General features: G+C 41.3%; 1 protein-coding gene across 1 annotated transcript in view; it reads right to left on the bottom strand.

Annotated features, from left to right (window-relative positions):
• Positions 1-13,694, bottom strand: part of gipc2 (GIPC PDZ domain containing family, member 2) — a 68,107-nt gene that overhangs the window by 17,344 nt on the left and 37,069 nt on the right. Inside the window, exon 2 of the mRNA XM_060830633.1 lies at positions 9,227-9,412. Within this exon, the coding sequence (XP_060686616.1) occupies positions 9,227-9,412 (186 nt within the window). The remainder of the gene's footprint in view (positions 1-9,226; positions 9,413-13,694) is intronic.

Raw genomic sequence — 13,694 nt, 5'->3', positions numbered from 1 at the left:
AAGCAATACCGGACACCCATGAGATGCTGTAGGTCATCAGCAGAATTGCATTCAATCTCAGTCTGTAACCTCAGTGTTGCATGTCTCCCACTTTAGTATCATGAACAAGATGTGATTTTAACTCTGTTTCACTGAAAAATGCAGGTAGGCATGCCAACAACATCCATAGAAGTTAGGTAACATACAGTAGTACAGCACGGAAACAGCCTCTTCAGCCCAACTTGGCCATGCCAATCAGGTTTCCAAAACTGAACTAGTCCCATTTGACTGCTTCTGGCCCATACCCCTCTGAACCTTTCCTATTCATGTACCTGTCCAAAAATATTTTAAATGTTGTAACTGTACCTGCATTTATCACTTCCTCTGGCAGTTCATTCCACATTCAAACCAACCTGAGAGTGGAAAAAATTGCCACTCAAGTACTTTTAAATGTTTCTCCCCACATCTTAAACATAGTCTGGGGTAAAGACCTTCGCTATTCACTTTATCAATGCCCCTCATGATTTTATAAACCTCGTCTCCCCTCAGCCTCCGATGCTCCAGGGAGAAGTTCCAGCCTATCCATTCTCTCCTTACAACTGAAACCCTCCAGTCTCAGCAACATCACTGTAAATCTTTTTTGCACCTTTCCTACCATGGACATGATGAAATAATTATCCAATCAACAGATCAAATCTAAACACACATGAACTTAGTGCAGGAACAGACAATTCGAGCCAGCTCACCATTTGATACAATCAATACTGATCTCATGTCGCCTCAACTCCACTTTCCTGCTTACTCTCCAATAACTTTCAATCATTACTAATTAAACATTTGTCAATCACCTCAAATTTATGCATGCTCCAGCAACCACCATATTCTGAGGTAGTTAACTCCACAGACTTTGAGAGAACTAGGAGGAGAGACTAGGACCCCAGGGTACAGCCTCGGAGTGATGTGATGACCCTTTCAAATTGAGACAAGGAGGATTTTCTTCAGCTAGAGGATGCTGATTCTGTGGAATTCATTGCTGCAGAAGGCTATGGAGGCCAAGATATTGAGTGTATTTACAACAGAGATAGATAGATTCTTGATTAGTAAGGGGATCAAAGATTACAGGGAGAATGCAGGAGAATGGGGTTGAGAAACATATCAGTCATGATTGAATGGTGAAACAGAGTTGATAGGCCCAATGACTTAATTAAAATTCTGTATTTTATGGTCTTATGCGGTTGTCTTCAGCAAATGTTCATCATTTTGAAATCTGCTATCCCTTTTCTGAGAATTATGACCTCTCATTCTAGATTGCTCTATGAGGAAACATCCACTCTATGTTTACTTTATCAATCATCTTTGGCATCTTGCAAAGTTCAGTTAGATCTTCTCTCATTCTTCTAAATTCCAGAGTTAAGGCCTAAACTGTTCAATCTCTCTTCATAAGTCATCTCTGGAATCGAGCCCCAAGTAAGGGGATTAAAACTGTTCGCTCCAAGTGTGAGCTCACGACTGCTTTGTGTAGTTGCAGAAACACTTTCCTACTTTTACCCTTGAATCCTTTACTAATACAGAGGAATCTCGATTATCCGAATGAGATGCGCGGGCAGTATTTCGTTCGGACAATTGATTATTCAGTTAATTGATTTAATGTCTCTCCTCTGGGCCTTGGAATTTTCTGAAGTTCTTTTTCCTCGCTCTGCCTGCCTTTCTCCCTCTCTCTGTCTCAGGGTTTGTTTCTGAGCAGACCCCCCCCCCCCGAGAGAGAGAGAGAGAGAGAGAGAGAGAGAGGACAGTCATTTGGAGACAGTGCCTGGGCTCCCATCGATGCCCAGGGCTGTTCTTGACAGCATTTCAATAAGCCAAATTCATTTTTAATCATTGTAAACAAAAGAAGCAATCAGTGTTGGAAACACCTCTTTGATGTAACGTTTCTATCGGGACCTTGAGATCTTCTTCGGATAATCCAGAATTCAGATAATCGAGATTCCTCTGTAAATGTCTTGATGTTCAATGGCATTACTAATCTCCTGCTATCAACATCCTCAGGGTAACCATTGACCAAAACTTGAACCAGTCATAAATACTGTGATGACAAGATCTGGTCAGAGGCGAAGAATTCTATGGTTGATAACTTACATCCTGTCTCCCCAATGCCTGCAACAATATAAAAGTTATAACTGTGATGGAATACTCTCCATTTGCCTGAATGAGTCCAGCTCCTACAATACACAAAGCTCAAAACCATTCAGAACAAAGCAGTCTGCATGATTAGCAGCCCATAAGCCACCCTCAAACATGAACTCTCTTTATCACTGATGCATTGTGGCAGCAGTATGTGTCATTTCCAAGATCCATGGCATGAATTCACCAAGCCTCCCTTGACAACTCCTGTCAAACTCAAGCTCCAACATGAGCAAGAGCAAGAAATGGGTATACTGCACCTGGGAATTCCCCTCTGAGCCACACATCACGCTGGCCTGAAATTATATCACCTTTTCTTCACTGTCGCTGGGTCAGAATCCTCTTTCTAACAGCTGTGACGGCCCCTATTCCCCGAGGCCAGTCGCAATTCAAGCAGGCAGCTCACCACCAACTCATAACAAGAGGAATTGAATATAGAAGCAAAGAGGTGCTTCTGCAGCTGTACAGGGCCCTGGTGAGACCACACCTGGAGTACTGTGTGCAGTTCTGGTCTCCAAATTTGAGGAAAGACATTCTGGCTATTGAGGGAGTGCAGTGTAGGTTCACGAGGTCAATTCCTGGAATGGCGGGATTACCTTACACTGAAAGACTGAAGCGACTGGGCTTGTATACCCTTGAGTTTAGAAGACTGAGAGGGGATCTGATTGAGACATATAAGATTATAAAAGGATTGGACACTCTGGCAGCAGGAAACATGTTTTCACTGATGGATGAGTGCCGAATCAGAGGACACAGCTTAAAAATACAGGGTAGACCATTTAGGATAGAGATGAGGAGAAGCTTCTTCACCCAGAGAGTGGTGGCTGTGTGGAATGCTCTGCCCCAGAGGGCAGTGGAGGCCCAGTCTCTGGATTCATTTAAGAAAGAGTTGGATAGAGCTCTCAAAGATAGTGGAATCAAGGGTTATGGAGATAAGGCAGGAAGAGGAAACTAATTAGGAATGATCAGTCATGATCATATTGTATGGTGGTGCAGGCTCGAAGGGCTGAATAGCCTACTCCTGCACCTATTGTCTATTGTCTAACTCCTCTGGGGAAATTAGAGATAGATAGTAAATGCACACCAAGCCAGCCATATCCATATCACACAAACGAATTTTAAAATATGAAATGCTCAATTTCTCTTGGAATGACTAGTGCAGATGCTTTGAGGTTAGACAGGTATATGAGGGCAAAGAGAATAGAAGATATATTGAAATAAATGTTTGCAAAGGTGGCGGATTTAGATCAGGAAAAATGGAAGGAGGCAAATGGAACATATTTCTGTGATTTAAACTATGTAATTCATTAAACGAGAGAGTCTAACCAACTCTCAATGCTCCACCTAGACACGTTTGAATAAAGCATATCTTTGAACAAATTTCCCCAAAAAAAAGGATAGGAGGTGCACATTGATGAGAATATTCCTGGTGAACCAAGCAGCAAGATCTCTGTCAAAGATCAATTCTTAAGCAACCTACAGTTATCCCAAACTGTCCACCTCAAACTATTTGAGAGTCACTATATTATTTAGTACAAACCAAATGTTTGAAAATAATGAAAAATGCAATTAAAAATAAAGAAGTTGGACTCAGTGCAAAATTGGGTCAATCCCCAATTCTCAGTCTCCATAATCTACACTATCATAATGAATGAGAGAAGAAGCAACTCAGACTAATCTTGATTGTAATCAACGGATCTCGACAGGTAATAAGCTGTGAACTAGGCTGTGCTGGTTTCTATGATTTGGAGGTACCGGCATTGGACTGGTTGGACAAGGCCAAGAATCACACCACAACAGGGTATAGTCCAACAGGTTTATTTGAAAACAATTGCTTTCAGAGCGCTGTTCCTTCCTGATGAAGGAGCAGTGCACCGAAAGCTTGTGCTTTCAAACAAACCCATTGGACTATAACCTGGTGTGGTGTGGTGTGATGTGATTTTTGATCATACTGGCTTCTCACAGATACACAATCTGCTGATAGAGTGGGGAAGAAGAATGATTACACTAACAACAATCACAATCAACATGTACAAATTTTAAGAAGTCATGCAGATCTTCAATGATAGTTTGAATATGTTTTAAATAGACAAAAGCTGTGACTTCCTACTTGGGCAGAGTCAGTAAAATAGGGTTCTCTCCTAAATGGTACTGTCTCCTTTTTCTAAAATAAAGCATGGTCACTTTTTGAAAAACAAACTGTCACTTCCTCACTTCCGTACCTCTATCCTCCCATTTGCTGCTTCCTTCAGCCAGCTCCCCCAGTCCCTCACTCAAAGTGAGAGAAGTGAGCCAGGAAATGGATGAATCAGAAAAAATGTTAAGAATTACTGAGTAGTGGGTGGATGATTTTTGGGTTGATTAGGTTCAAGGCGTCCAATACATCTTTCATGTTAAAAATACACTTCAGAAACATAACTCGTTTTTACAACAAGTTTATATATGGGAAAGTAATTTTCCTTTAGCATGGCCTTTTTTTAAGAACACATCAGAAATGCAAAAAGGAAGGTAGCAATGCAACTCTCTGGTATAGGCTTCTTACAGCCACTAGATGGCAATGCAATACACATTCATTCCAATGGTCCCTGGCAAACACAAGGCATAGGAGCAGAATGTGGCCTTTCAGCCCATTGAGCCTGTTTTGCCACTGTGACTGTGAAGACCCGAGATCCAACTCCACTATTTCGCCTTTTCCCTATCAACCTTGATTGCCTTACTGATTAAATCTGTGTCACAGCCTTGAATATAATCAATGAATCAGTCTTGACAACCCTCTGCAGTAAAGAATTCCACAGATTCACTACCCTCTCAGAAGAAATTCCCCATCATCTGTCTCAAATGGGAGAACCCTTATCCTGAAATGATGCCCTCTGCTCCCTGACTCAACTATAAAGAAAACAACTTGTCTGCATCTATTCTACAAAGTTCCCGAAAACTCTTGGATGTTTCAGTAAGGTTGCCTCTCATTTTTCTACATTACAACAAGTACAGACCCAAGCGGAGAACAAAGAACAAAGAACAATACAGCACAGGGACAGGTCCTTTGGCCCTCCACGTGTTAGGTTACCTTCTTGAGATTCTTACACGCTTGATGCAACTGCAATACTCCATATTCTGTGAACAGCCACAATTTATTTCAGCAAGTACAAGCCTTTGCAGGATCACTTAACACTCTTTGCGAGGTTTGTGGAGCCATATCAAGAGATGTCTCCCGATTAAGGGAACAGTCCTCCCTTTGTACAAGATTTTACACCACAGTCAGTCATGCACGCAAGACACCGCCCCCTGCCATTCCCCTATAATCATATGCCAACCAAAAACAATGTAAAGTGATTAGATTATATCCAGAACAATGTGTGATTAGATTATTCCTCAAACAATGTGTGAACAGACCATTCCTCAGAACAGTGTGGATTATTCCTCAAAACAGTGAGTGATTAGGTTATTCCTCAAACAGCAGTATTTACAGAGTATGAATTGATAGTCACATCCTGCCTGCAAGACAGAAAAAAAAACACCCTCCCACCCCAGGATATCCAATGTCTAACATGTCAGCAGAACAAATCAACCCTTTAACATCTCTCAAGCCTGTGCGGACACATTTTGCCCTTCTACACTAAAACTGTCTTCACAAAGAACAAAGAACAATATAGCACAGGAACAGGAAATATTCAATCTCTCCATACAAGACAAAATTTCAAGAGCTGTCATCAGCAAAGTCAACCTTTTCTGGACTACTTCCAATGCTAGTATGAGACCTTGATGAATACAATTCAGATGTAATTACATGAACTGCAATCAGACAAGTATTTTTTAGGAATGTGAAGCAGAATGCTTTCTTCCTATTAAAGTGTATATCCATGAACTTAAACTGTCAACTTGTTGACATTACTGAATAGATATTTCTGAGGACAGATAAATAACAAGCATACATGTATGTGATTAAAGGACCTGAGTGCTAACCGAAACAATTCAGATTTATTTCCTATTCGCCCAAAGCCAATACAGAAAGGGGAAAATGTTGGGAGGGGCATGTAGTCATAACGTCATCTTGGTCAAAATTTGGTTTTGAGTTTCACAGGTGTGTCAGTTTCACAGTGGTTAGGTGTTTGTATTGATACATAAACAGTTATATACAAAGGGCATCCTGGAAAGTGGCTTCTGTCAAAAGAAATATGTTTTAATGTATTAGCTAAGTAATTGTGAGTGGTACTGAGAGACAGCCTTAGGTAGCTCCATAAGTAGCTTTGTCTTCATGATCTGTTTAACCAATGAATCATATTCTGCAGAACTAAAATCATTAATGAGGCACCAAAACGGAACATTCGGCAATATAAAACAGAACAGATTACAAAGAAGCAAACTAGAACCATGTGGCTACATGATAGATCTTTGAATTCACTGAGATCTGATCCAGTGGGAATTTCATGGTTATCAGTACTTGAGAGTTTATAACCCAGAGAATCTAACTGCATATTTAATTGTCAATTACAATTTATGCCGTAAACCCTGTGAATATCTGCCTGCATTGCTGTGAACCTTCTAAGTTACTCTGGAAACTAATGACATATATCTTCCAACATTAATGAATTCAATTACGTAAATGAGTAGCCAACCCTAGTTTTCACCTAGAATTATTATTCTAACTATAACACAGAAAAAAAAGGTCATTATTCAGGGCAAACACAGCAGTAATGACTTCCTTCCCCATGCCAACATTTTACAGTGCTTATTATGTCAACAATGATCTGCTGGCTGGCTTTTTCACTTGGTTGACTGCCTACTGGAAATATCCACACCCAAACCCAACCCTTTTGGCACTTCCTCCTGCACTGAGCCTGCAAAAGGACATTGACATTGTACTTCCAGTCCCTGCAGTGGAGTAGCTTTGTTCTAAATTACAGCATTCCCAATTTATAAGGTTTTTTTTGAAAAAGTCTTGCACAGCTACGCAAAGTAGTCTTTTATTTTTGGATTTTATCTTGGAATATGAAGCACAGGATGTGGCCATTCGGCACCTTGTACCTTTGCTGGCTCTGTTAAATGGAATTAATTAGTCTTCATTGCTCTCTGCCATAGGCTAAGCTACTCAGAGATGTACAGCACAGAAACAGACCCCTCAGTCCAACTCATCCATGCCAACCAGATATTTTAACCTAACCTAGTCCCATTTCCCAGGATTTGGCCCATATCCCCCTCAACTCTTCCTATTCATACACCCATCCAGATGCCCTTTAAATGCTATAATTGTACCAGCCTCCAACATTTCCCCTGACAGCTCATTCCATATATGCATCACTCTCTGGGTGGAAAAAGGTGCCCCTTAGGTCTCTTTTAAAACACATGAAGATTTTATCCAATTTCTTTTTCAAAGCTGCTCGTCTGCTTCTGTGACCTTCTAAAGTCTGCTTCTGATCATCATAGCTGACTACGTTAAGAAGTATTTTCATCTGTCCACCTGTTCTTTTGCCTTAAGTCAATAGTTACAGATGACAAGTGTGCAATCCAAGCAGCAACACAGTTACATCCAGAGAACATTTTCATCTCCAGTGCATCGTGCAAGAAAAATGATTCAACATCTAAACAGATCAAGTCATTGCCATGCAGATCTGCTTGGCATTGGGTTACTAACATTAAATTGAAGTTTTCTGAGCTTTGTAGAAGTACAAAGCACACCAATACCCATTCCACAATGCCACCTCAGGGGAGGTAAAGGCAAAAAGCAAACATTCTACAAGTGAAGGTGGCTTTTTTCTCCCATGATGGTGATATTCTCTCCCACCATGCCAAGATCTGCAGCCAGGAGGAGAAAGTGAGGTCTGCAGATGCTGGAGATCAGAGCTGAAAATGTGTTGCTGGAGAAGCGCAGCAGGTCAGGCAGCATCCAAGGAACAGGAGAGTCGACATTTCAGGCATTCCTGAAGAAGGAATTTCAAGATCTGCAGCTAACAAACTTTATAAATATACACAACAGTACAGCTAACAAAAGCAGGCATCATCAAATACATGATCACTCTTAGTTTCAGTAGAAGTCATATAAAGATTGACAGGAATCAAAGGAAAAGAGTGTAAAGTGACAGATTGTACAGAGGCCTCTTTTGGCCAACTGTGTCCAGTTCTGTTCACCCAGTTATAGGAAGGATATTGTTAAAAAACAGGGGGTTCAGACGTGATTTACCAGGATGTTGCCAGGTATGGAGGGTTTGAGTTAAAAGGAAACGCTAAAAAGCTGGGACATTTTTCACTCGACTGTAGGAAATTAACAGGTGACCTTATTGAGGTTTGGAAAATTGTGAGGGGTATGGATAGGGTTAATGGTAGATGTCTTTTCCCGAGAATGGGGGATTTCAAGACCAGGGGACAGAGACATTTAAGGACAGAGATATAAAAAAGACACGAGGAGCAATCCTTTTTTTAAAAGGGCGGTTTGTATGTGAAATGAACTTGCAATGGTAGATATGGTCACAGTTACAACATTTAAAAGATACTGTACATGAATAGGAAAGATTTGGAGGGATGTTAACCAGGAGCAGGCAGATGGGACTAGTTTAGTTTGGGATTGTGGCTGGACCAAAGCATCTGTTCTGTGCTATATGACTCGATGTACGAGCCTGCCAATAGGAACACCGGAGTCCAATTCAACTTGCAATATGATTCTCTGGATACAAGTCACTGGCATAATGAGCATTTACTACCCATTCTTAACTGGCCTGAAGATGATATAATGAATCAACTAGCACCTCAGTACTCATGATGATGATAGTATTACACTGCAATGAGGTAAGTAGGAATTTGAACAAGTAGAACTTGATCTAGCAAACATGAAGGAACAGTGACATACATCCAAGTCAGGATTGTGTGCAACTTTATGTTAAGAGGTTAAAAAAAACTTTCAATAATCATACAGATAAAGTTCAAAACAGCTATCAATAGCAGTAACATTTGTAACTGTATTACTAGAGCAAGCAGTAAAACTGAATTCCTTGACTAGAAATGTTCCACATTACATTTGATGGAAAGTGAGTGCGACTTCCTCCACTTGCTCAAGTACAGAATTCAAACCTACTTTTATAAAAGCAAATCCGGCCCCGTTGTCAGTTATAGTTAATCCCAGAGCATCCTCTGCTTTAAACACGTCCACTTCTTTCTTCAGGCCCTTTGTGTGCGCAAAAATAAAATCTTCCAGGCCTATTTGACCTCCAAGAAGTTTTTCCATGTCAATTCTGTGCGTATTCAATGTGCAGAAAAGAATCTGTGTGGGAAGAAAAACATAAATGATGAGCACAGGACAGCAGGGGCCCTAACCTACAGGATGACACAAGTTGCCTTCAAACTTGTTATTCCTTGCATTTATCAAACAAATCCATGAAAAATTTCAACCCATTCAACTCATAACATTTGTAGATTTGTCAATTAATTTACTCCACCACTGTGATGTTTTTGGTTCAAATTGGGACTTTCTCACTGCTCATCTAATTATTTAAACAGTGTTTTGACTATTTGTCCCTAAAATCCCTATATGTAGTCCAGTGCCAGTTTTTGCCCGATTCTGAGAATGATTTTGCTATTGTATTGTAATTGTTAAATCAAATCTCAGCATGGTTACAGCACAGGCAAATGCTGTGACCACACCAGATTTCAACTAAGGCAACTCCCTCGGAACCACTCCTCCTCCTGTCTTCCATTGATTTAGTTCCTCCGATTCCTGCCAGTACAATGGACAGCAAGACAAGGTCACCAGTCCATCATAATGCCTCCTCCCACCATCACTGGTTCCTCTTCAAATAACTGTTTAATTTCTCTTTGAAGGCCTTGACTTTGTCTCTGCCACACACAGAGCAGAAGTCACTGTTCTTTTGTTTATTTTGCTATTAGCCTTAAATTGGTGTCCTCTGATCTTACCACCAATGGAAAGGTTCTCCCCATCTACTCTGTGCAGAACCTTAATGATTTTAAGCACCTCAATCAGGAGACTTCTCTCATCAGAAGAGTCTAAGTCTAACCTCTCAAATTTCACTGAATTCCTTCAGCCCTAGATCCATTCACGACAATTCCTTTTTGCATTTTCTTAATACCTTCACATGCATCATCTAGTGAAGTGCCAGAACAGGACATTACTTCAGTTGCGGCTGAACTAGTGTTTTATACAGGCTTATCACACTTTGCTGTTTTTGTATTCTATGCACCTCTTCAGAAAGGCCAGAGAGTTACTCATATAGTATTATAGAGTCATACAGTCATAGAGATGTACAGCATGCAAATAGAGCCTTCAGTCCAACTCGTCCATGCCGACCACATATCCCAACCACGGTGGCACAGCGGTTAACATTGTTGCCTCACAGCGCCAGAGGCCCGCATTCAATTCCCGACTCAGGCGACTGTCTGTGTGGAGTTTGCACATTCTCCCCGTGTCTGCGTGGATTTCCTCCGGGTGCTCCGGTTTCCTCCCACAGTCCAAAGATGTGCGGGTCAGGTGAATAGGCCATGCTAAATTGCCCGTAGTGATAGGTAAAGGGGTAAATGTAGGGGTATGGCATGGGTTGCGCTTCGGCGGGTCGGTGTGGACTTGTTGGGCCGAAGGGCCTGTTTCCACACTGTAAGTAATCTAATCTAAAAAAAAACCCAATCTAATCCCACCTGCCATCACCTGGCCCACATCCCTCCAAACCCTTCCTTTCATATACCCATCCAGATGCCTTTTAAATGCTGCATTGTACTAGATACATGATTTCAATAGCAAAGGCAGTAACTGCTAACTCTCTCAGTTAGCAATGTGGGTTCCTCTCTCTCTCTCTTGCACTAACCTCACCATGTGCTTCCTCTGCCTGTTCTTCTCCCTTTCAAAACTGCTGTTGTTTGACTTTTTTTCTCCAAAGTTCCAAAACAATGTAACTGCGTATGAAACAGTAATTGCTGCTCCTAGAATTTGAGGAAATCACCTCCAACACCTAAACTACCTCAAAAAAAGGCTCAACATGTCCTGTCACGTTGATGATTTGTGCACATATACTCAGGGTGCTATGGCTTTTCTACTACTTTAGAACTTAATGTTGTATTGCTCTCCTCACTCTTTCTTCTAAAAGTAATCTTGTAAAACTTTACAATTCTCTCCATTAAATTTCATCTGCCAGTTATCTGTACATCCCACCAGCCTGTCTATATCCCCATTAAGTTCAACACTAACCTCTTCATAGTTCACTAGACTTTCTGGTTTTGTCATCTGTTATTTTCAATTATGCCCTGCACACCTGTCTAGATCATGGAGTAAAATATACACAAATTGCTTTTTGAAGACCATTGCTAAACTGTGTCATGTAAGGATCTAAAAAAAGGATTTAAAGCTTATTTACAGCATTTTAATCAGAAAGATTGAGGAATCATTAAATAGCAACAACATATGGTCACCAAAAAGAATCAGTGACTGTGAGGACAGAGTGGATGGACAGAGTTTACCTGCCATTTCAAATTAACTGCCATTCACTACGGAAGATCAGTTTGTTTCATCTGTCAGCATCTGATCCAGTTACCACCATCCACCATGTCAGCAAAAAAATCTTATTTGTCGTCTACGAACTCATGTCCCAATTCCTTTCACAATCAGTGAAACTATTTTCAAGTGCCATCATCATTAGAATGTCAGGAAATGAGACAGGCAATTTTCCAAATAAAGCTTGTACAAATGGCAATTAAATGATGTCCAGCTAATCTTTTTGGATAAGCCTTGTGACATAAAGAGCAGCATTCCAACCGGAACCATAAACACCAGGTTCACTCCAGGACTTGGTGGCCAAGAAGTTGTGTTTATAAAATAGCCGGGAGGATGATCATCACCTTCCATTATATCTATGATGAGTAGTAAAAGCAAGCAAGTCTCCTGGTCAGTCATGTTTGATGTGGAATGCCAGTCCACAAGCTATAGCCTCGATAACAGGGTGCAAGCTAGTTGTCAGAGTCATAGAGATGTACAGCACAGAAACAGACCCTTGGGTCCAACTCATCCGAGCCGACCAGATATCCCAACCCAATCTAGTCCCACATCCATCCAAACAAATCCTTCCTATTCATATACCCGTCCAGTTGCCTTTTAAATGTAGCAATTGTACCAGCCTCTACCACATCCTCTGGCAGCCCATTCCACACACGCACCACCCTGTGTGTGAAAACATTGCCCCTTGGGTCTCTATTATATCTTAGCCCTCTCACCCTAAACCTATGCCCTCCCGTTCTGGACTCCCCCATTCCAGAAAAAAGACTTTGTCTATTTATCCTATCCATGCCCCTCATGATTTAATAAACCTCTGTAAGGTTACCCCTCATCCTCAGATGCCTCAGGGAAAACAGCCCCAGTGCATTCAACCTCTCTCTATAGCTCAAATCCTCCAACCCTGGCAATATCCTTGTAAATCTTTTCTGAACCTTTTCAAATTTCACAACATCTTTCTGATAGGAAGGAGACCAGAATTGCACGCAATATTCCAACAGTGGCCTAACCAATGTCCTGTACAGCTGCAACATGACCTCCCAACTCCTGTACTCAATACTCTGACCAATAAAGGAAAGCATACCAAATGCCTTCATCACTATCCTATCTACCTGCGACTCCATTTACAAGGAGCTATGAACCTGCACTCCAAGATCTCTTTGTTCAGCAACACTCCCTAGGACCTTACCATTAAGAGTATAAGTCCTGCTAAGATTTGCTTTCCCGAAATGCAGCACCTCACATTTATCTAAATTAAACTCCGTCTGCCATTTCTCAGCCCATTGGCCCATCTGATCAAGATCCTGTTGTAATCTGAGGTAACCTTCTTCACTGTCCACTGGATCTCCAATTTTGGAGTAATCAGCAAACTTACTAACTATACCTCTTATGCTCACGTCCAAATCATTTATATAAATGATGAAAAGTAGAGGACCCAGCACCAATTCTTGTGGCACTCCACTGGTCACAGGCCTCCAGTCTAAAAAACAACCCTCCACCACCACCCACTGTCACCTACCTTGGAGCCAGTTCTGTATCCAAATGGCTAGTTCTCTTTATATTCCATGAGATCTTCCCTTGCTAACCAGTCTCCCATGGGGAACCTTGTTAAATGCCTTACTGAAGTCCACATAGAACACATCTACCGCTCTGCCCTCATCAATCTTCTTTGTTACTTCTTCACAAAACTCAATCAAGTTTGAGAGACATGATTTCCTATTCACAAAGTCATGTTGACTATCCCTAATCAGTCCTTGCCTTTCCAAATACATGTATATCCTGTCCCTCAGGATTCCCTCGAACAATTTGCCCACCACCAATGTCAGGCTCACTGGTCTATAGTTCCCTGGCTTGTCCTTACCACTTTCTTAAATAGTGGCACCATGTTAACAAATCTCCAGTCTTCCGGCACCTCACCTGTGACAATCGATGATACAAATACCTCAGTAAGAGGCCCAGCAATCACGTTCCTAGCTTTCCACAGAGTTCTAGGGTGTACCTGATCAGGTCCTGGGGATTTAACCACTTTTATGCATCCAGCACTTCCTGCTCT

The sequence above is a fragment of the Hemiscyllium ocellatum genome, chromosome 9 (assembly GCF_020745735.1).
Source record: "Hemiscyllium ocellatum isolate sHemOce1 chromosome 9, sHemOce1.pat.X.cur, whole genome shotgun sequence".
Classification (NCBI taxonomy): Eukaryota; Metazoa; Chordata; class Chondrichthyes; order Orectolobiformes; family Hemiscylliidae; genus Hemiscyllium; species Hemiscyllium ocellatum.
The sequence above is the reverse complement of the archived record's forward strand: the minus strand, read 5'-3'. Positions and strand labels throughout refer to the sequence as shown.